The sequence below is a fragment of the Mercenaria mercenaria genome, chromosome 15 (genome assembly GCF_021730395.1).
Source record: "Mercenaria mercenaria strain notata chromosome 15, MADL_Memer_1, whole genome shotgun sequence".
In the NCBI taxonomy this organism is placed as follows: domain Eukaryota; kingdom Metazoa; phylum Mollusca; class Bivalvia; order Venerida; family Veneridae; genus Mercenaria; species Mercenaria mercenaria.
In genome coordinates, this window is record NC_069375.1 from 27246030 (window position 1) to 27268204 (window position 22175).

General features: G+C 35.1%; 1 protein-coding gene and 3 non-coding genes across 4 annotated transcripts; all 4 read right to left on the reverse strand.

Annotated features, from left to right (window-relative positions):
• Nucleotides 1-5014: 5014 nt before the first annotated feature.
• Trnah-gug (transfer RNA histidin (anticodon GUG)) lies at nt 5015-5086 on the reverse strand. The gene has a single exon. It is a non-coding gene; the product is annotated as a tRNA-His (tRNA).
• A 2742-nt stretch (nt 5087-7828) lies between these two features.
• On the reverse strand, nt 7829-7900 carry Trnah-gug (transfer RNA histidin (anticodon GUG)). Its single transcript has one exon. It is a non-coding gene; the product is annotated as a tRNA-His (tRNA).
• Nucleotides 7901-13306: 5406 nt separating this feature from the next.
• On the reverse strand, nt 13307-13378 carry Trnah-gug (transfer RNA histidin (anticodon GUG)). The gene has a single exon. It is a non-coding gene; the product is annotated as a tRNA-His (tRNA).
• A 350-nt stretch (nt 13379-13728) lies between these two features.
• Nucleotides 13729-16526, reverse strand: LOC123560701 (LIM/homeobox protein ceh-14-like). Its single transcript, XM_045352869.2, has 3 exons — nt 16279-16526; nt 15674-15876; nt 13729-14447 (listed from the first exon to the last, which is right to left on the reverse strand). Exons 1-3 carry the CDS (start codon nt 16317-16319, stop codon nt 13897-13899), a joined length of 795 nt encoding a protein of 264 aa, XP_045208804.2. The 5' UTR covers nt 16320-16526; the 3' UTR covers nt 13729-13896.
• Nucleotides 16527-22175: the final 5649 nt, after the last annotated feature.

Here is a 22175-nt window from a genome sequence, read left to right on the forward strand (position 1 = left end):
TCTAAGATTTGAAAACGCTACAATTGATAAAGGCAACAACTGATAAGAAGTTGCGAAAGTTTAATTTTCTTGAAAAAGAAGTCCGATTTTTCCTTTCAAAATAGACAACAGTCAGACTGAGTAAAGAATACCTTATTTAATACTGGACACACATATCAATTTTGACACAGTAAAACGAAAAGGCAACTAATTCACGAAACGAACAATATACATTTATGAAAAAAATGAGTTCAGCTGTGCAGAGACAGACAACACAGACACTGCCGTGACCAGAATTCGAACCTGGGTTGTCGCGGCCACAACGCGAAGTACTAACCACTATACGATCACGGCTATCACAATGATGTGTAAACCACAAAATAACTGTATTCTTTTGTATTTCCATGATGGTAATTACACATGGTTTGTACGAAAAAAAAAATGAAAAAATTAACAAGTACAATGTATCTAGTTATAAATTGACAGTGACGACAATGTGTTTAAAGACGCACCACAAAATAACTGTATTCTTTTGTATTTCCATGTTGGTAATTATACGTGCTTTGCGTGAAGAAAATGAGAAATAACAAGCATCTAGCTACAAATTGACACAATCTGACAAAGTACATCTCCTATTACGCTACGCATAGGATCTGAGAACGACCTATTGATAGCCTCGTTATGACGACCCTTTTGCCAGCCAATCAGAGTTTAACTTACAACATTTTGCAAATCTACATTAAGCCTTGATTTTTGATATTTACAATTCTTATGTCGTAATGTGTCAGATAGCCGCTCAGCCGATAGGTCACATGCTCTGTAAGCGAGGGGTCCCGGGTTCGAGTCCTGGATTGACTGCACATTTTTCTTACTCTTTGACATTCGAACAAGTCGTCTGATTGGTTCAAATAAAAATAGATTTGCGAAAATAAAAATAGCAATATGGGAAATCCAAACTATACAGAAGACGAATGTGAATGGGTCGTTCTCAGATCTTCGTTCAGAAGATCAAGTACTTTAGTCAGATAACAAATTGACACTGACATATTAAAGGCCAAGACAATGCGTTTAATGTCTAAATAGATCTTATCTTTTCGGCGTAAATGTATTTATATACGACTATGTACATGTTGGGGGTTGTCTCAAGACAGCAACGAATAACGTATAATCGATTTGTATTGATACAGCGACCAACCTAGGAAACGATCTTGCATTATGCCATTTTGAATACTGAAAGATTCTAAACAAATAAAATATCCCAAAATGATCGAATACATTTTCCTCGTCTTACGCTCGACCTCTAACTTCTGCTCAGTAGTTCAGTCGCCCAGTTTGAAATGTTTATACAAAGTGGGATCACAACCATATTTCATATAACTTGGAACCATCAAACTATTCATATCGAAAATATGAAATAAGGCAATGCCTCAATCGGGAATCGTTACAGTCCATCAGCTTGTCCAGAAATATGCGTTTGTAGATTTGGAATTAAAAAAAAAAACAATACTGTCCATATTTGTACTGATGTGCAAGGCGTTGCGGTTCGAACAAGTTATGTGTACGCTTATTACGCACAAGGTAAAGGCATATTCTTCCCAAAAATCCGAAGTCAGACGCTCTGTGCACGTGCCGGAAGACCACAGTTTTTAATTCGATAATAAATCTCATTCGGTTTATGTCACATGTTATTAAACTTAATGTATGTTAGTAGTCTTGTCCCAGTTATGAAGAAAATAATTTTCAAGAAATATATTCTAAAATCTCATTAAACATTTTGTTTACTTCGCTCTCAATCTTGATATCATGATCAACAATTAGGTAAAATATGTCGTCTTATCGGTAAAATTATCCCCCTTGAAATCACCTGGCTGTGCGATATCGATTTTTACCTGGTTGATATTTTCCAATAGAAACAAAGAAGGAAAAAAGGTTTGAACAAATATTGTTTTAATTAGAATGAAAAGTGTCTTCTTTTTTCCGTTCTGTATTTTACATTATTACAAAAAAGAATAAAACCAAGTTGTTACTCTGTATGTAACCTGATAAATATAAAGATGGCTATATTTGTCGTTGTTGTTTTACTGGTAGTTAAAATTGGTGTACAATAAATCACCCTTCCCACGTTTTTACAGTAGATCTCTAATCTATAATCCTTGTTTTTATGATCGGAACCTCCCGTGATACGATAAGCGGAGATAGCCGAACCATAGCGATCTACAACACTCGCTAAAAATATCCGATAGTGATCGATATTTAGCTAGACAGTCTAAGGGAGACAACAAGGTATAGCGTTGATCTCGATAAACAAGGAAAGATAATAGAATCGATTTTTGCCCAATTCTTCAGTATGATATTAAAGTGTATAATACAATCTGACTAAAGTACATCTCATATTATGCTACGCTTAGGATCTGAAGACGTGCTATTGATAGCCTCGTTCTGACGACCCTTCCGCTAGCCAATCAGAGCCTTAATTACAACATATTATTTAGCCTGGGTTTTTCATATTTACAATTCTTATGACGACCACATCGCGACTACGCCCTCGTGTTTTGAGAGAAATCATATGTCATGGTACGGTCTTGGTCACGTAAAGTATCAGACAGCCGGTTAGCTCAGTCGGTAGGGCACTCGCCCTGTAAGCGAGGGGTCCTGGTTTCGAGCCCCTGACTGACTGCATATTTTTCTTACTTTTTGACATTCGACGCTATTTTGGTGGTTCAAATGCTTGTTGAAACAAGTCGTCTGATTAGTTCGAATAAAAATAGATTTGCGAAAATAAAAATAGCAATATTTGAAATCCAAAATATACAGAAGACGAATGTGAATGGGTCATTCTCAGATCTTCGTTTAGAAGATCAAGTACTTTAGTCAGATTGGTGTTTAACATACCCTACTGCTTCCCAGCCAAGGTCAGTTAATAATAAAATTGTTATTGACAAGGGTGCACAAAATTGCTTCTTGGTATTGTAAACTTTATTCTGTGTCTCATCGTGAATAACTGTCGTTTTCAGCTCCTTTTACAGATCTCATTCAAATCAAATAAACTTGATATAAATCATCAACTCCAGTGGACATGCATCTGTTCTCTAGAAAACAACGAATAACATACCGTTAGTTAATATTAATACCAAGTCTCATAGTAATGCCTCAGATGAGTTAGACGACCCTAGGAAGACTGATCTTGCTTATAGCACGGTTGATTTTTGTGACAGCGTTTCCCGTTATTTCTTTGTACGTAAACTGGCTGAATTATTCGTTGAAATTATTGCTATTCAAAATATGTTCTGTCAAGTGTTCTGAGAAAACCCCTCGAAATTGATCGAACTTCGTATACATGTACGTAGTGGTGTACATTTCCATTTACGCCGAAAAGGTCTAATATAGTATTAAATTAGTTTTGTAGTATGCACATTACTTGATGTATTAGACCAAACTTTGTTTCTACAGTGTAAGATAGTTATTATTTTATATAACTATACTAAAAATATACAGACTGAATATAATGTAATAGTATTCACTGTACTTCTTGTATTAAGGTGAGTTTAGACCACACTTTGTTTCTACAGTGTAACATAGTTATTATTCTATGATTTTAAAACTATGCTGAAAAGAGAATGACCGAAAAAGTTTGTATATGAAGTTTTGAAAACACATTTATTCAGGGTGGAGCTTTTTTCCTGAATCTTTCGTCAGAAAATCATTAAAAATGAAATGTATGTTTCATTGACATTCCGTAGTATATTTTATTCGATTTTCAGACCGTGAATAAAATACTGAACTTTTAGAAAAGTCATGAATATTAAAAAGTCATGAAATGATTATCAGGATTGACATTATTTTATTTATAAAGGAAGTCTGAACTGTAAACAATAGAAACAAACAACAAATAAAGTGATAATACTATCATCCAAGTTCACTTAAATGTTACTGACGGATGCAGAATTAAGGTTAATAATACATAAGCAGTTCTTTAAATATCTAGCTGTAAAACCAAACATTTTTCAGTTTTCAAATGGTACATTTTAACTGCACATGAATTAAAATTAACTCGTTTTGAGTCTATTCATTAATCTTAAGAGGACGGTACTACCACGCTGATCACGATGGCATTTTTGTGCCTTTATGTCGGCCAAAAGCTAGACGTAGCTTATGTTTTTATTGCTATTATAGTAAATATTGATTTGATTTGATTCGGTTCGTAACAACCAGTGTCTATTCGGTAGTGTCAAAAGATAGTAGCTTTCCAATGACACCCTAATCATGAGATAGTGAGTGAGTCAAAATAAACTAATGTCACAAGTTTTCTGTCCTTCCCGAATCTTGAGTTAAGCAAATTTTCCAAGATTATAATCCTGTTTTATGCTATTAAAATTAATCCGTAGGAGGAATATTTGGTTTGAAAATTGTTGGTATCGAAACCGATATCATATTGGTGTCGATTTTCTCCATTCTTGACCTGATTTACCCACATTTACCCCTTGATGGTTGAAGCCTGTTAGCTAACGGCTAAAATGTCAGCGCGGGTATAGTCTACTCAGTCAAATATTCTGCAACGAAAGCGAGCCTTGAATTGCTTATCCTTTGAATTTCTATCTGCCCATGTCGAGAACAAAGGACCAAAAGAATAAACTTCCAACTTGAATTTTATTTGTCACACGTTCATGACGTGCACCGAGAATTAAGGTACGTGTACTGTGCATACTAACCTCTCTTCAAGGGAATTTCCACGTCCAAATGTTCCGAAAATATATAACAAACTGTTCAGTTCTTTACAATATCATTAAGTTTATAATCATTGTGCTCTCCGGGTTGTCTAAGTATTGAAAACGCTACAATTGAAAAGAAGTTGCAAAAGTTTAATTTTCTTGAAAAAGAAGTCTGATTTCCCCTTCGAAATAGACAACAGGCAGTAAAGAATACTGTATTAAATATTGGACACGCATATATATTTTGATGCCGTAAAACGGAAAGACAACATAATACACGAAACGATCCATTTATGAAAAAAATGAGTTCAGCTGTGCCGAGACACTGCCGTGACCAGGATTCGAACCTGGGTTGTCGCGGCCACAACGCGAAGTACTAACCACTATACGATCACGGCTATCACGCTGAACTGGTTCATGTTGTCGTTTTATGCCTCTTATATTATTCTAAAGGATATATCACATAACAAGCACAATCCAGAGTGTGATGCCTTAAGTACTTTAAGTGCTAAGTGCTATAGATGTTGCTGTAGTTTTCTTTTCATGAATTATTCGTCAAAAAATCATTTAAACGGAAATGTATGTTCCACTGACACTCCGTAATAAAATTTATTCAATTTTCAAACAGCAATTTTCGAGCCGTATGTAGGGTCTAAATACTGAACTTTTAGAAATCATAACTTTTAGGAAGTCATGACAATTTTCAGTAGTGACATTGTTTATTTAAAAAAAACTCTAAACATATAAACAACAGAGATAAAAACACAATAAATGATGTGATACTACTATGATCAAAGTTCTGAGTCTTCTTGTCATTTTCCGGCTGCAATCAAGAAGCACTGAAAATGTACAAAACTTGTTCTGTCGCTTTTATAATGAGTTAACTTAATGTTACTGAAGGATGTAGTATTATGGTTCATTATACATGAATAGTTCTTTAGATATCTAGCCATAAAACTAAATATCTTAACCAGACCTTTAGTCTGCTGGTGGAAAGTGATTTAGCCTTTGCGACCAGTGCAGACAAAGATCAGCCTGCACATCAGTCATTAAATTTTCAATGAACATCTCTTTGAATAATAAGTGGTAGTGCCCAGACTGAATGATGGACCAGTCCATTTAAGAAATTTAGCAGGGTAAAGGTTAAGTAAAATGTTTCTGACATTTAAGTTATTATTGCACTGTGTCAAGAAGAAGAATAGGCTCATTTTTCAGTTCATTTGTGGTTGTTACTCACATATCTTCAGATATAGCTTTACTGAATAATTATGATCAATTTCCTCTTTATTATTCTTCTATTAATACAGTTTCTGACTTTTAGTTACTGTTGTACTGACTGAGTAAAGAAGCTTTCAGCGCAACATGGTTGTAACTTATATATCTTAAAATATGATTTTACTGAATAATTATTTTCCATTTTAATATTTAGATATTTTTTGTTTTAATTCTGTTTTAAACTTAAAACTTTGATTACACGGTTTTAGTAAGCGTTGCATTCAGTCTTATCCTTTTTTTTCCTTATCCTGTAAAACTTTGAAAAATCGAGTTACCCCAATGTTGCGTCAACCCATCGAGTTGATGATCAATGCTGCTAGAGGGTCACGATTTCGCAGTTTTAACTACACCTTTACAACGTCACAATTTCATGCTTTCAACTTTATGTTTACGCGAATTCTCCTTTCAACTTCATGATTCCAACTTTATTTTTGAAGATGTTTATTTTTTTTATCTGTCTTACCTCTAGATCATTCGGGGATTTTTAACTGCTTTTCTTCCGTTTGACGTTCTTTTCAAACCCAGATGACCAAGTTTAATGGCCGACTATAAAGAATGGTGTTTTTTTACAGATATAATTCACTTTTTCAACTCGAAACTCACTCATACCCTATCTAGGGGATAGGAGAATTTTATTTAAGTCCCATTAAGGTATGAATGAAGTAATATAAGATTGCACTGTGCAATTTTGAAATGACATGTAGGTGTATATCAAAATTATATCGTTTTGATACTATTCATTAATTTTAAAGATGGTGGTACTACCCAGCGGATCGGGATGACATTTTGGGCCTTTATGTCGGTCAAAAGCTATACATAGTTTATGTCTTTACTGCTATTATGTTTGACGACAATAAATAGATATTGAGTTCATTTGATTTGATTTCATTTCATTTGGTTCGTAACTACCAGTGTCAAAAGATTCAAATATCAGGTAGTGTCAAACGATTCAAATAACAAGTAGTGTCCAAAGATAATAGCTTTATCATGAGTAACGTGAGTGAGTCAAAATAAATCAAAGATTTTTTCCGTCTTTCCCGAATCTTAAGTTAAGCGAATTTTCCAGGATTATAATCCTATTTATGTGCGTCTGATAGAGTTCTCATGGTGGTCTAAGTATTTAAAATGTCACAAAAGATTATGGATCAAATGGATTTAAAATTACCAAGACAACATATTTTTTCTACATGTAATTTCGACTTTTATGTCTTCGTCAGAAATAACAACGTACAATACAAACGACGTCACGTCCGTTTGGACGCCAATGTCAACTTGACAAAAGCACAGATAAAGAATATAATTATTTGTATAATTGTACATATAGATACAGGTATTTATCAAAAAATATATTTCTTCAATATGAAATAGAGGAAAAATAAGTCTGGAGAGGTCAAATGGAATAAGTTAAGATTTTATTTACTTGTTGGATTTTAATGCATAATGATGGCACTTCCGCATCTGTCGGATTTATTAACTACAGTGCCATACCTGCATAAAAATTTAAAACATTTTGTATGGTTTAGATATGTCATTCCACGTCTAGGCTATAACGAAGTGTATTTAAAAGATACGACTCATTTTCAACTTGAAACTCGCTTTTTATTTTATTTTATTTTATTTTATTTTATTTACATGTAACTTGATTTTATTTGATTCGTAACTACCAGTGTCAAACAATTCAAATATCAGGTAGTGTCAATAAAATCAAAGAATACTTTGTTTAATACAAACTGTAAAATTACTCTCCTACTGGACACAAATGGATATATTTCGGTGCAGTAAAACTAAAAAAGCAACATTATACGGTGAACGGACCGTATGAAAAAAAACTAGTTCAGCTGTGCCGAGACGGACAACACAGACACTGCCGTGACCAGGATTCGAACCTGGGTTGTCGCGGCCACAACGCGAAGTACTAACCACTATACGATCACGGCTATCGCGCTGAACTGTTATAAAAGTGTTGTATTATCCCTCTTAGAGTATTCCTAAGGATATATCAGATAACAAGCACAATCTAGAGAATGAAATTTTAAGAGTGTCTTAAGTGGTATTCGTCAGAAAATCGTTTAAATGGAAATGAATTTTTCATTGACAAAACTGCAGTTTTCGGACAGTAGGTAAAATACTGAAAGTTTTTAGGAGTCATAAATTCTAGAAAGTCATGAAATAATTATCAGCGTTAAAAGGCATTGGCATTATTTTATCTTAACAAAATCTGAACATGTAAACAACAGAATAAACAACAAATACAGTGATAATTCTATAATCAAAGTTCCGAGTCACATTGTCATTTTTCGGCTGCAATCAAGAGGCACTGAAAATGTCCACAACTTTTTTTGTCGTTTTTATAATAAGTTGACTTAATGTTACGGTCAGCATTAATTCTTCCGCATTATAATGTTACTAAAGGATGCGGTGTAATTGCTAATAATTAGGAAGTTAGCAGTAGCAATAAGCAGAAGCAGTAGCAGAATTAGAAAATGTGAAATTGACAATAGCAGTAGCAGCAGTAATATTAGCAAATGAATGAGAACTTTGTAGTAGCAGTAGCAGCAGTAGCAGTAGCAAAAACGCGAAGCTGGCAGTAGCAGTAGCAGTAGTAGCAGCAGCAGCAGTAGCAAAAAAGTGACATTGGCAGTAGCAGTAGCAGCAGTAACAGTAGCAGTAGCAAAAACGCGAAATTGGCAGTAGCAGTAGCAGCAGTAGCAGTAGCAGCAATAGCAGTAGAAAACGTGAAATCGGCTGCATCAGCAGTAGCAGTAGCAGCAGTAGCAGAAGCAAATGTAAAGTAGCAGCCGTAGCAGTACAAACAGTAGCAGTAGCAGAAGTAGCAGCAGTCGCAGTAGCAGTGGTAACAGCAGTAGAAATAGCAGCAGTAACAGTAGCAGCAGAAGCAGTAGCGGTAGTAGTAGAAGCAGTAGTATCACTAGCAGCAGTAGCAGTAGTACCAGTAGTAGTACCAGTAGCAGCAGTACCATTAGTTCCATAAACAGTAGCAGTAGCAGAAGTAACAGTAACACATTTTTACTACTGCTACTTCTCTATTGCTACTGCAAATTTCACGATTTTGCTGCTGCTACTGCTACTACCAGTTTCACGTTTTTTTGCAACTGCTGCTAGCGCTTCTGCCCATTTTACATTTTCCTACTGCTACTGCTGCTACTGGTACTGCCACTTTCACGTTTTTAGCTCGACTATTCAAAGAATAGGTAGAGCTATTTGACTTGCCCGTGCGTCGGCGTCGGCGTCCTGATTTGGTTAAGTTTTTGTATGTAAGCTGGTATCTCAGTAACCACTTGTGGGAATGGATTGCAACTTCATACACTTTTTCACTGTGATAAACTGACTTACATTGCACAGGTTCCATAACTCTATTTTGCTTTTTTACAAAATCATGCCTCTTTTTCGGCTTAGAAATTTTTGATTAAGGTTTTGTTTGTAAGCTGGTGTCTCAGTACCCATTAATGGGAATGGATTGAAAGTTCACACACATGTTCATTGTCAGGATCTGACATGCAGTGTCACGTTCCATAACTCTTCTTTGCATTTTTACAAAATTATGCCCCTTTTTTAATCCCCCGCCGTGGCGGAGGGATTATAGGAATGGTCTGCGTCCGTCCTTCCGTCCGTCCGTCCGTCTGTCCTTCCGTCCGTAACAAAATCGTGTCTGGTCCATATCTCCTAAACCCCTTGAAGGATTTTCATGAAACTTGGGTCAAACGATCACCTCATCAAGACGATGTGCAGAACCCATGAGTCAGCCTTGTCTGTTCAAGGTCAAGGTCACAACTCAAGGTCAAAGGTTTGAGCCTGCCATTTTGTGTCCGCTCTATCTCTCATAAACCCCTTGAAGGAATTTTATAAAATCTGGGTCAAATGATCACCTCATCAAGACGATGTGCAGAACCCATGAGTCAGCCATGCCGGCTCAAGATCAAGGTCACAACTTAGGGTCAAAGGTTTCGAGCCTTCCATTTTGTGTCCGCTCTGTATCTTCTAAACTCCTTGAAGGATTTTCATGAAACTTGGGTCAAATGATCACCTCATCAAGATGATGTGCAGAACCCATGGGTCAGCCTTGTCGACTCAAGGTCAAGGTCACAACTCAAGGTCATAGGTTTGAGCCTTCCATTTTGTGTCCGCTCTATATCTCCTAAACCCCTTAAAGGAATTTTATCAAACTTGGGTCAAATGATCACCTCATCAAGACGATGTAAAGGACCTATGAGTCAGTCATGCCGGCTCAAGGTCAAGGTCACAACTTAGGGTCAAAGGTTTGAGCCTTCCATTTTGTGTCCGCTCTATATCTCCTAAACTCCTTGAAGGATTTTCATCAAACTTGGGTCAAACGATCACCTCACCAAGGCGATGTGCAGAACTTATGAGTCAGCCATGTCGGCTCAATGTCAAGGTCACAACTGAAGGTCAAAGGTTTGAGCCTTCCATTTCGTGTCCGCTAAACCCCTTGAAGGAATTTTATAAAACTTAAGTAAAATGATTACCTCATCAAAAGGATGTCCAGAAATTATGAGTTAACCATGCCAGCTCAAGGTCAAGGTCACAACTAAGGGTCGAAGGTTTGAGCCTTCCATTTTGTGTCCACTCTGTATCTCCTAAACCCCTTGAAGGATTTTCATCAAACTTGGGTCAAATGATCACCTCATCAAGAACTCATGAGTCAGCCATGTCAACTCAAGGTCAAGGTCACAACTGAAGGTCAAAGGTTTCAGCTCTGTATCTCCTAAACCCCTTGAAGGATTTTCATGAAACTTAGGTCAAATGATCACCTTATCAAGACGTTGTGCAGAATTCATGAGTCAGCCATGTCAGTTCAAGGTCAAGGTCACAGCTAAAATCAAAGGTTTACCCTTTCACTATCCATAGCAGTGGCGGGGGATTTAGCTGTCCTTCAGACTGCCTTGTTGACTTTTGTATTCATTCAATTGACAAGGCTGTAGAATAGTCGAGGGTTGTTGTCCTCCGACAGCTCTTGCTGTTACTGCATTTGCTGGTACTAATACTGATACTACTGCTACTGCTAATGCTACTACTGCTGCTGCTGCTGCTACTGCTTAGAGCTACTGCTGATGCTACTATTTATTGATACTATCGTTATTTGTACTGCTTCTACCGCTGCTGCTACGACTGCTTTTACTACCATTGCTACTTGTGCTGCTACTGCTACTGCTACTACTGCAACTGCTGACACTGCTACTACTATTACTGCTTCTACTGCTGCTGCTGCTGCTGCTGCTACTGCTACTGCTGCTACTGCTACTACTGCTACAACCTCTATTGCTAGTGATATTGCTACTACTGCTGCTTCAGTCTACTACTGCTAATGTTACTGCTGCTACTCAAACTGCTGCTTCTACAACTGCTGCTTCTGCCACTGCTTCTGTTGCTATTGCTGCTTCAGCTTCTGCTACTACTGTTACTGCTACTTCTACTGCTGCCAATGCTACTTCTCCTACTGATACTACTTCTACTGTTGCTATTGCTACTACTGCGACTGCTGCTTCTGCTCTCCTGCTGCTACTGCTACTGCTACTACTACTGCTGCTGCTGCTACTGTAACAACCGCTACTGCCACTGCTGCTACTGCTGATACTTTTACTGCTACTGCTGCTTCTGCTACTTCTACCACTGCTTCTGCTGCTTTTGCTACTGATACTACTGCTACTGCTGCTACTACCACTACTACTTTCAGTTGCTGCTTCTGCTGCTTCTGTTAATGTTGCTTCTTCTACTGCTACTACTGCTACTGCTCTACTGCTACTGCTTCTACTACTTCTACTGCTACTTCAAATTTCATAATTTTGCTCATGCTGCTACTACTACTGCTACTGCCAATTTCACATTTTTGCTACTGCTGCTACTGCTATACTGCTATTGTCGATTTCATATTTTTGCTACTGCTACTGCTTCTACTGCTACTGCCAGTGTCACGCTTTTGCTACTGCTGCTACTGCTTCTGCCAACTTCATATCGATCTAATAATATATGCATAGTTCTTTAAATAGCTTAAAACTCAAATATCTTAAATGCAGTTTCTGATTTTTAATTACTGTTGTACTGACTGAGTCAAGTAGTTTTTAGTGCAACATGTTGTAACTCATATATCTTAAAATATAGTTTTTCTCAATAATTATTTCCAATTTTATCTTTAAATATTTTTGTTTTAATTCTGTTTAAAAATTAAAACTATAATAACACTGTTTTTAAGTGCTGCATTCGGTCTTTATCTTCTTCTTTTTTCTTTTTCTGTAAAGTTTTGAAAAATCGAGTTACCCCCATGTTGCACCAAGCCATCGAGTTGATGATCAATCCTGTTAAAGGGTTTTAACTACACGTTTACAACGTCACAATTTCATGATTTAAACTTCACGGTTACACGATTTCTCCTTTCAACCTCATGATTCCAACTTTATTTTTGAAGATGTTTAAAATTTTTATCTCTCTTACCCCCCCCCCCCCCGATGATTCGGTGTGGGTTGGGGCTTTTTTGGGGGGTGGGGTGCTTTTTAACTGCTTTTCTTCAGTTTGGCCTAAGGACATTATTTTCAAACCAAGATGACCAGGTTTCATGGCCACACTATATACTATAACGAATGGTGTTTTGAAGATATAACTCACTTTTTTCCAAATTGAAACTCACTCATATCCCTTGTCATAAGGATAATTTCATTTAAGTTCCATAAAGGTATGACGGTAGTAATATTAGATTGTTCAATTTTGTAGGTGTATATCGAAATTATAACGTTTTGTCTTAAAGAGGGCGGTACTACTCAGCGGATCACGATGACATTTTGGTCCTTTATGTCGGTCAAAAGCTGCTATTATGTTTAACGATATAAATGTTGATTTCATTTGATTTCATTTGATTCGATTTGGTTCGTAACTGCCAGTGTCAAATGATTCAAATATCAGATAGTGTCAAACAATTGAAATAACAGGTAGTGTCAAAAGATAATAGCTTTCTAATACATCCTAATCATGAGTAACGTGAGTGAGTCAAAATAAACCAATGCTTTTCCCTCCTTCCCTAATCTTGAGTTAAGCGTGTGTGTGATAGAGTTCTCCCGGTGGTCTAAGTATTGAAAATGCTACAGACGATTATGGACAATTCCAATAGTTGCAAAAGTTAAATTTTCTTGAGAAAGAAGCCTGATTTACCCTTCAAAATAGACAACAGGCATTAAAGAGTATGTTATCAAATACAAATTGTAGTAAAGAGCCTCTCCTATATAGGTGCAGTAAAACGGAAAGGCAGCCAAATACTTTATATGAAACATGGAAAAAAACTAGTTCAGCTGTGCCGAGACGGACAACACAGACACTGCCGTGACCAGGATTCGAACCTGGGTTGTCGCGGCCACAACGCGAAGTACTAACCACTATACGATCACGGCTATCGCGCTGAACTGTTCTATATTTGTTATAATATACTTCTTACAATATTCTTAAGGATATATCAGATAACAAGCACAATTCAGACTTTTATGTTTTAGTGAGCCTTAAGTGGTATTCGTCAGAAAGTATTTTAAACGGAAATGTTTCCGTAGTCAAATTTATTCTGTTTTCAAAGTGCAGTTTTCGGACAGTTGCTATAATAATAATAAATATAACAAAGTCATGAAAAAATAATCAGAAATGACATTATCTTATTTATAAACTTCTGAACATGTAAACAACAGAACAAACAACAGATAAAGTTAAAACACGATGATTTTTTTCAACTGCAATCAAGAGGCACTGAAAATGTCCACAACTTGTTTTGTCGTTTTCAATATATGTGTTATATGTTACGACTTTGAAGTGATGAAATGTTGAATTCAATAGAAACATATAATGGATTTACTGTTAAGCGCCGAACTTTTAGCAGACTTTGTCTGAAACGCATGAGGTAAAGATTTAAAAACTATTTATTCTACACAGTCAACCAGTGTTGAATTCCGTCTGGCAGGAACTGAGGCGTCTGCTGTGGCACAGGGAAGCTGTTAGAGTCACGTTTCCCTGCTATGACCTCGCCGTTACATATGTCCGCAGACGACAAATCGACATTTGGCGGCATTTCATTTGGAACTAGAAAATCTAAGGGGCAATATAACTGATAATTCTCAAGCGATCCTTCATATTCATAATGTAATGTCTTTTGGCTGTACGGCTGATTTTGCTGCTGAAATTGATTACTATTTTGCATGATTTTGATGTTGTTGAAATTGTTTGAATTATTTGCCTGGGTTTTCTTTTGCAGAGCTTTATCCTTTGCCCGACGGTTCTGGAACCAGATTTGAATAGTTCTTACACTGAGTCCACTTTCTCCACTGATCTGTTTCATTAAACTGCGGGACGGACGCTTGTTTGACTGGTACGCTGCTGTGAGCATGCGCAGTTGGTTGTCATTGAAAAACATGCGATGTCGTGTGTCGGTGTCGTCTGATCCGGATTCGTCGGAGCCGCTGTCTGTGTCCGCACTATCTGAAAATGTATTTTTTAATTAATTTATTATCATCTTCGACGATTTTGTATATACAGGAAAGGCATTAAATAAAACAATAATGTATTTATAATTGACCTCATTCTTTGTATACCACAAAACATACGTGAATACAAAGGAGTATAAAACACATTTATTTTTATAGCTCTTTGGTGAATATAAGACAACTCAAAAGGAAAATATTGTATCAAGTATGGATAATTGTCTTTATTAAATCACCTACAAAAAAATTAATCCGAGCAAAGGAAAGGGGTCTTATTGTACGTATTATGATAAAACAAAATGCTTGCTATTAAAATTTTGTATATTCATCTTCGTTACTATGATATAGTATTACCCTTTGTGCAATGCGCAAAATATATATGAAATATGCGGGGTTTATTTTAAAGTTCTTCTGAGAATTTATCCTCGAACAAAAATAGAATTATTGTTTAATTGCTGTTATAGAAGATTAATTACATATACACTGCTGCTTAAGCTGAAAAGAGTATTCTTTCAGACATAGCTTTTTACAAAATTACCACCTTTATCTACGGATCTAGATTATTATATAAAAGACGTGCGAGACACTCAACACCAAAAAAGCCGAAGTTATCCGATATATACACTAAATGACCCCAATCAGACTGTCTGAATGACCTTATCGGGTCACAACAATAAAATCGCGATTAGTGCATATCGATTTTATCGGTTATTGATTATTAATATATTCAGTGGTAACAGACGTTTTCACTGCACAGCAGATGGTGATTTTATATCTAATACAATTCCAATATTCAAAATATATGTATACATCACAAACAAAATAGCCCAAAGAAGTATATTATTTCAACAAAATATTTCTCACGAATTTTGCGAATAAAATATTTAATATGCAATGTAAAAGAGTCAAGTAAATAATATTCAAACGTTTAAATTTTTAGAAATGTCGAAAATAATAAAAATTCCTTATGTGTAAACAAGGATTTTTTGTACACAAAAAAAAAAAGAACAACAAAACGCAAAAATTGTGCACCTGTCGAAATTATTCCATAGACTTTAGGATTTAAAATGCTTTGAAGGTGCACTAATTTTTTAGCTGAAGTTTAAGTTTGAGATTCAAGTTATATAAAATTTCAGTAAAATAGATACTATCAAGACAAAATTTGTTGTTTTGACATTTTTAACTTGAGTCTAAGTTTAAGTTTGAGATTCTCAACATTATTACCTTTACAGAGGAGATTCCGATAGTCTGATGAACATAGTAACTTCCCATCATCCTTCATGTAAAAATAGTGACCTGGCTGAAGTCGACATCTGCACGTGATGCACGAGAAACATTCTATGTGGTATAAATTACTGTTGGCAACATGCACGCCCTCTGATGGTGAAATTATCTCACTGCAGCCCGAACATTTGGCTCCAAATAAGCTGGAAAGTGAAAACGCATTTTTTAATAAATGATGAGTACATGGAACTTTTACATAATTTTTTACATTTTACCTACCATGCCAAACATTAAAGACACAACAATGTTCTTGATTATTTTGTTAACAGTTATAAGCATAAACATTTTGTATATATGTTTCTTAATGTGTTTTCATGTACAGTGACAAATTGATAATTTCGTCGCCAGTCATATGTATCCACTATCGCTGTTTTACCTACATTTACATGTATCTGTACTAAGTCTTATGTTTTGGCGATGAATAATTGTGTTTAAGGCAACTTTTCGCAGGGAAAAAAGCAATACGAAATCTATTGAGATAACACCGAATGTACTATTTTTTTATATTTTCGGCACTGAATAGTGTGAAAAGAGTTCGTACTCACCGTGTAAAGTCTGTTCTACAGTACAACTCATTGTCTTTCATATGACAACATCCAGTGATAAGTTTCCGGCAAACTACACACCTAATGCAATCATTGTGCCAGCATTTTCCTTTCACTTGAAAAATAGTTCCATCGTAAATATCCTTGTTGCATCCTGCACACAGTGGCGGTCCTGGAACAATAAGGACACAGTTTTGATATGTAGTTTGTGTGCGCTTTATTTCTTTTTCCCGAAAACTAACTGAAAGTTCTCAAGGCCCTCATTATTTATGGTTAACAATGCATAATACTACTATAAAGATACTACGTTAAAAGAAAACAAGTAACAAGAACAACAACATGCTTATAACATCGGTGTTAAGTTGACAATTTGTTATTCAGTAAATATACTGAGATAATTTTTACATATTAAAGGTCCAATACTAAGGAAAGTGAACATTTTAATTTCTTTTAAAAAGCACAGAAACTATTTCATTTTATTGGAAAATGAAAGTTGGTATGTAGAAATTCGAAATAAATCGCAGTATATGTACAATTATTTTTCTATGAAGTATGAAGAAAGTTAAAAAGACCTGGGGGTCATTCTGTCGATTCATTGAAATTTCAACATAATACACATACATTTCTTTGAGTTCCAAAGACCTTCTGTAAATTTTGACCTGCCAATCTTCATTATTTAGTGTCTTGCAGAAGTCTATGCACTGGCTATGAAAAAAATTGCCAACTCACTTTCCCTTAGTAATGGACCTTTAAAGTTTATTCATTCAATCCCAATAGGCTGAAGGCCCATTAGGATGTATACAGGTACATTTTATGTCGAACAGTGAAATTAGCACAAACATTCGTGTATATGTTTATACATCTTACAAAAAAGTAGATACTAATACACTTAACAATAAACGTGTGATTCACTTACCATTTGTCTGTAATGAATCCCCTGTGTTTAATTCCATTTTTTAAAAGTTACTTAAAATTGCAATATAACGAACCTTTTATTACCAAAGAGCTATAAAAGATAAATATTATATTTCTTCGTATTTAACTAATTCACTAGAAAACTTATTCTTCTAACAAATATATTGTAAATAGTAACTTCTATATCAGGTAATTATCATAATTCTGCGTCATTATTACAGCCAATCGCTGACCGTGAAAATAAAGGTTCGCAGCCGGTCGAATTTGACTTCCGTTAAATCACGTGACAAAGTCGCGAGACTTCTTATCGTCTGGACATGGCGATTAATTAAGTAAACAACAATTGGATAATACCGTAGGGTTTGTATAATAAAGAAAGTGTTTACCCTGACCGAAAAGATAAAATTATCTTTAATATGAAGGAATTCCTGTCACATTAATAGGTATTATATAGTCTGCATGGGGCTTAATGTAAATAGCAGCTAATGAGTTCCCACGAATGTCCCCTGGATGGCCATTGATACCCGTTTATATTACACTAAATGATTAAATATGATAAGTGGATGTCTGTAGAAAATTTTGTTATCTTCGTATATTTTTTTCTATTTCAAGACGACAGTAAAATTGTGTTAAATTTATCAATATAAATCACCTGAATTTTGTGCATAAACGTGTTATTTTAAAACAGACAAGAATTTGTAAAACGAAGTGGGCTTTGAAAAAAAATTGATAAAAACAAACATTAAGTTTGATTATTTCTGCGTAAGGTAAATTTTTGTACATACACATCACATTAACTAAAATGGAAATAACGGCTGCGGTCACAATTTGCAAACGACTTTTGAATTGTCTCCCTTTCACGTAATTTTCTACATTATATGCGTCTGCCACTACTTTTTTGTTTGCTATTTTATTCATGCATTACTTTAATCCATAAATCCATAAATATACCCGGCGCCCATCTTTCAAAAGAAGGGAATCAGGGTTCCCTTCCTTCCTCTGTTTCAAGCAATCAGACCGCACCCCCAGCAATGGAATCATCGGAAAGTACGAATAAGGGACGCGCTCCCGAGTCGACCACAGGTACAGCACATGGCTTGTCGTTTGCGCAGATATTAAATGATGACTGCGTTGCTAAAGTAAACCTTTTCTGTAAACAGGTTCTAAATATTAGTGATCCTGAAACAATGCTCAAAATTGACAGGGCACATCGTATTGGAGTGTATGATTCAAAGAAAACCCGCCCAATTGTGGTCAAATTTGACTCTCAGTCCAAACTGAAAATTAAAAACTCTTTGAAAAATGTCAACCTATATCATACACCCTATAACGTGAGTGACCAGTTCCCACCGGAAGTCCAAGAGCGCAGGCGCGAACTGGTACCGAAGATGTTGCAGGCCCGACGAGAAGGTAAGAGGGCAGTACTGGTCAGAGATAAACTGTATATTAATAACGCATTGTACAAGTCTGACTCCACCATGCCTGATGGCAGATAGGATGTTTCAGAAAAGTGTGAAATTGGCATATTATCGTGGAACATTGAAGGTCTTTCGACTTGCTTTGATGATGAGGACTTTTTGAATTTTGTATATGATTTTGATATTATCTTTTTAAGTGAAACCTGGGAACGTAATAAGGATAGTTTTGTTTTAGACGGGTATGAGTGTGTTTCAGTACCTAGAACCGAATCTTTATCCATTAAAAACAAAAGAGGCCATGGTGGAGTGTGCCTATTCTATAAAACTGAGTTAAAGCATGGTATTAAGATCATTGAAACAGACAATTACGGTCTAATTTGGATTAAATTGTGCAAAGATTATTTCCAAAATGAACATGATATTTTTGCTTGTTTTGTTTATATACCCCGAGCAATTCAATTTACTATAATATGAATGAAATAGGTTTCTTTGAGACATTAGAAAGAGGTGTGCGAGATTATTCGCAGTATGGTAAAGTGTCGATATTTGGCGACCTTAATGCAAGATGCGGCAAGAAGTGTGACATTTTAGAAAAACCAGAGTGTTTTGAACGGTACATTTCATCTATTGAGCAAGATGAAACCGTTATTGATCATGTTGATTTACCTGATCGAAAATCAATGGATAATACTGTTAATTCCTCGGGCAACAGATTGATAGATTTATGTCTCAGCACTAATTTAAAAATCGTAAATGGCCGGCTAGGAAATGACGCCGGTATTGGTGATTTTACCTTTTTATCAAATACAGGTAATAGTCTGATCGACTATGTGCTATTATCACATGAGTTGTTTCCCTTTGTACGTAGTTTCATTATACATGATCTGTATACCTTTTCGCATCATAAGCCGATTGAGTTAAATTTATATATGAAGTGTGTGCCAGTATCATGTAAAGATGAAAGCATTCATGTTGATGTATTAAAATGGGATGATGATAAAGTAAACATATACAAAGAAATTATGTCAGGTGAAATTTGTAACATTGAAAGCATAGTTAACAGCATAATTCAGGCTGAGACAGAGTTAGATTCTGGAATACAAGAAATATCCGACATTTTGTATAGTAAAACGTTTAATATTTTTGGGGAAACTAAAGTAATAAATAGTTCTAAGGGTTATTGTAGCAGAAAGTTTAAAAGTACATGGTTTAATGAAGAGTGTGAAAATGCAAGGCGCGATTTAAAATATTCTAATAAAATATATTCTAAATGCAATTCACAGCAAAATAGGGAAATACTAGTTACCAAAAGGCGTCTCTACAGAACAGCTAAAAGACGGGCTCGCACCAAATTTCATATTAATCAGAAAAAGAAAATGCATTTGTTAGCTAGTGAAAATCCGCAGAAATTTTGGAAAGAAATTAAGAAACTGAGAAAACAAAATGTTAAAAACGAATTATCACTAGACCAATTTTATAATCATTTTAAAGATATTTATTCAAAAGATGATGTATTCACAAATATAAATGTTGAAGAGAATTTGAGTAGTGATGAGATAAATGTTATAAATGTAGAACAGTTAGATTGTGATTTTTGTGTTGATGATGTTATAAAGGCCATTTCTTCCTTAAAGAGAGGGAAAAGTGCTGGTGTTGACAAGCTCATCCCTGAAATATTCATAGAAAACAAGACTGTCATAGCGCCTGTTTTGTGTAAGTTGTTCAATCATATATTTAATACATGCACCTATCCGGAATCTTGGTGTAAAGGTATTGTAGTGCCAGTACCTAAAAAGGGCAATTTAAACGATGTAAATAATTATAGGGGCATTACTCTAACAAGTATATTTTCTAAGATTTTTTCTATAATGTTAGATATGCGACTGCGCAAATGGGCTGAAGACAATGAATTACTGAACGAATTTCAATACGGCTTTAGAAAAGATAGAAGTACTGTAGACTGTATTTTTGCTCTTTGTTCTATTATTGATAAAATAATTAAACATGAAAAGAAAAAGGTTTATGCATCGTTCATAGATTTCCAAAAATGTTTTGATATGATATACAGGAATGGTATTTGGTTTAAATTGCTAAAAGATGGCGTGTCTTCCAAAGTGGTATCTATGTTGCGAAGTATGTACAATTGTGTTAAATCTTGTGTGAAAGCAAATGGGTCTCTTTCTGATTATTTTGACAGTTATATGGGCGTAAAACAAGGGGAACCACTCTCACCTCTTTTGTTTATTTTTTTCGTAAATGACATGTATGAAAATTTGCAAAATGATAATAATGAGGCCTTCACCTTGGATGAATTACAAATATACCTCTTATTGTTTGCAGACGATACTGCTTTATTTTCGTATTCTAAGGAAGGCCTACAATTGTTACTTAACCAACTGCATACTTATTGTAACAAATGGGCATAACTGTAAATGTTGATAAAACAGTCGTTATGGTGTTTAAGTCTGGTAACAGATTAGAGAATGTAGAATTGTATTATAATAATGAACAATTAAAAGTTGTTAAGGTATTTACATATTTAGGTGTTACGTTGTCGTCGAATGGAAACTATTTTCAAGCTCAAAAATCATTGTCTAACCAAGCATTGAAGGCGTTATATTCTTTGAATACATTGTTTGATAAAGTTTCTTTGAATGTTGAAGAAAAGGTAAAACTTTTTGATTGCATGATTTTACCAATTCTGTCTTACGGATCAGAGATTTGGGGATTTCATAAAGCACCTGATATAGAAAAAATTCACCTCAAATTTTTGAAACAGATTCTCGGTGTACGACAACAGACAACGACTTCAGCAGTTTTTGGTGAATTTGGCAGATTTCCTTTGTCAGTCCTGCGTAAAGTTAGAATTATTAAGTATTGGTACAGGATTACGAAATCTCCAAACTCTTTATTACATAAATTGATGTTTTTAACCAATGCTAATGGAATATTAGTGAATAGTTGGTCAAGAAATGTGAAAAGTTTGCTGTCTGATCTAGGATTTTCCTACTTATGGAATCATAATAATATTAGTATTGTTCAAATAAATGCAGTAATACAAAGAATATTTGATCATTATTTACAGCAGTGGCATTCAGAACTTAGTACATTTTCAAAATTAGAAAGTTATAATGTCTTTAAAAATGATTTTTGTCAAGAAAAATACTTATCATATATTGATAACATAAAATATAGAACAGCTTTATCTAGATTCAGATGCTCTGCGCATAAGTTGGCAATTGAAGAAGGAAGATTCAGAAATATTGAGAGGAGTCAGCGATTATGTACAAAATGTAATATGCAACAAATTGAAAATGAATATCATTTCTTATTGGTTTGTCCTTTTTATTATGATTTAAGGAAACAGTATTTGCCAAAATATTACTGTGTATGGCCTAGTGTTCATAAATTCAAATCTATTATGAGCTTAACTCAAAGAAGTAAGCTTCTAAATTTAGGAAAATACATTTACTTCGCAACGCTTAAAAGAAATGAAGCAGTTGGGTAGCTACTTTTTTGCTAATAGTATTGTAATGAATGAAATGTTCTTGCTTGTTTGTATAT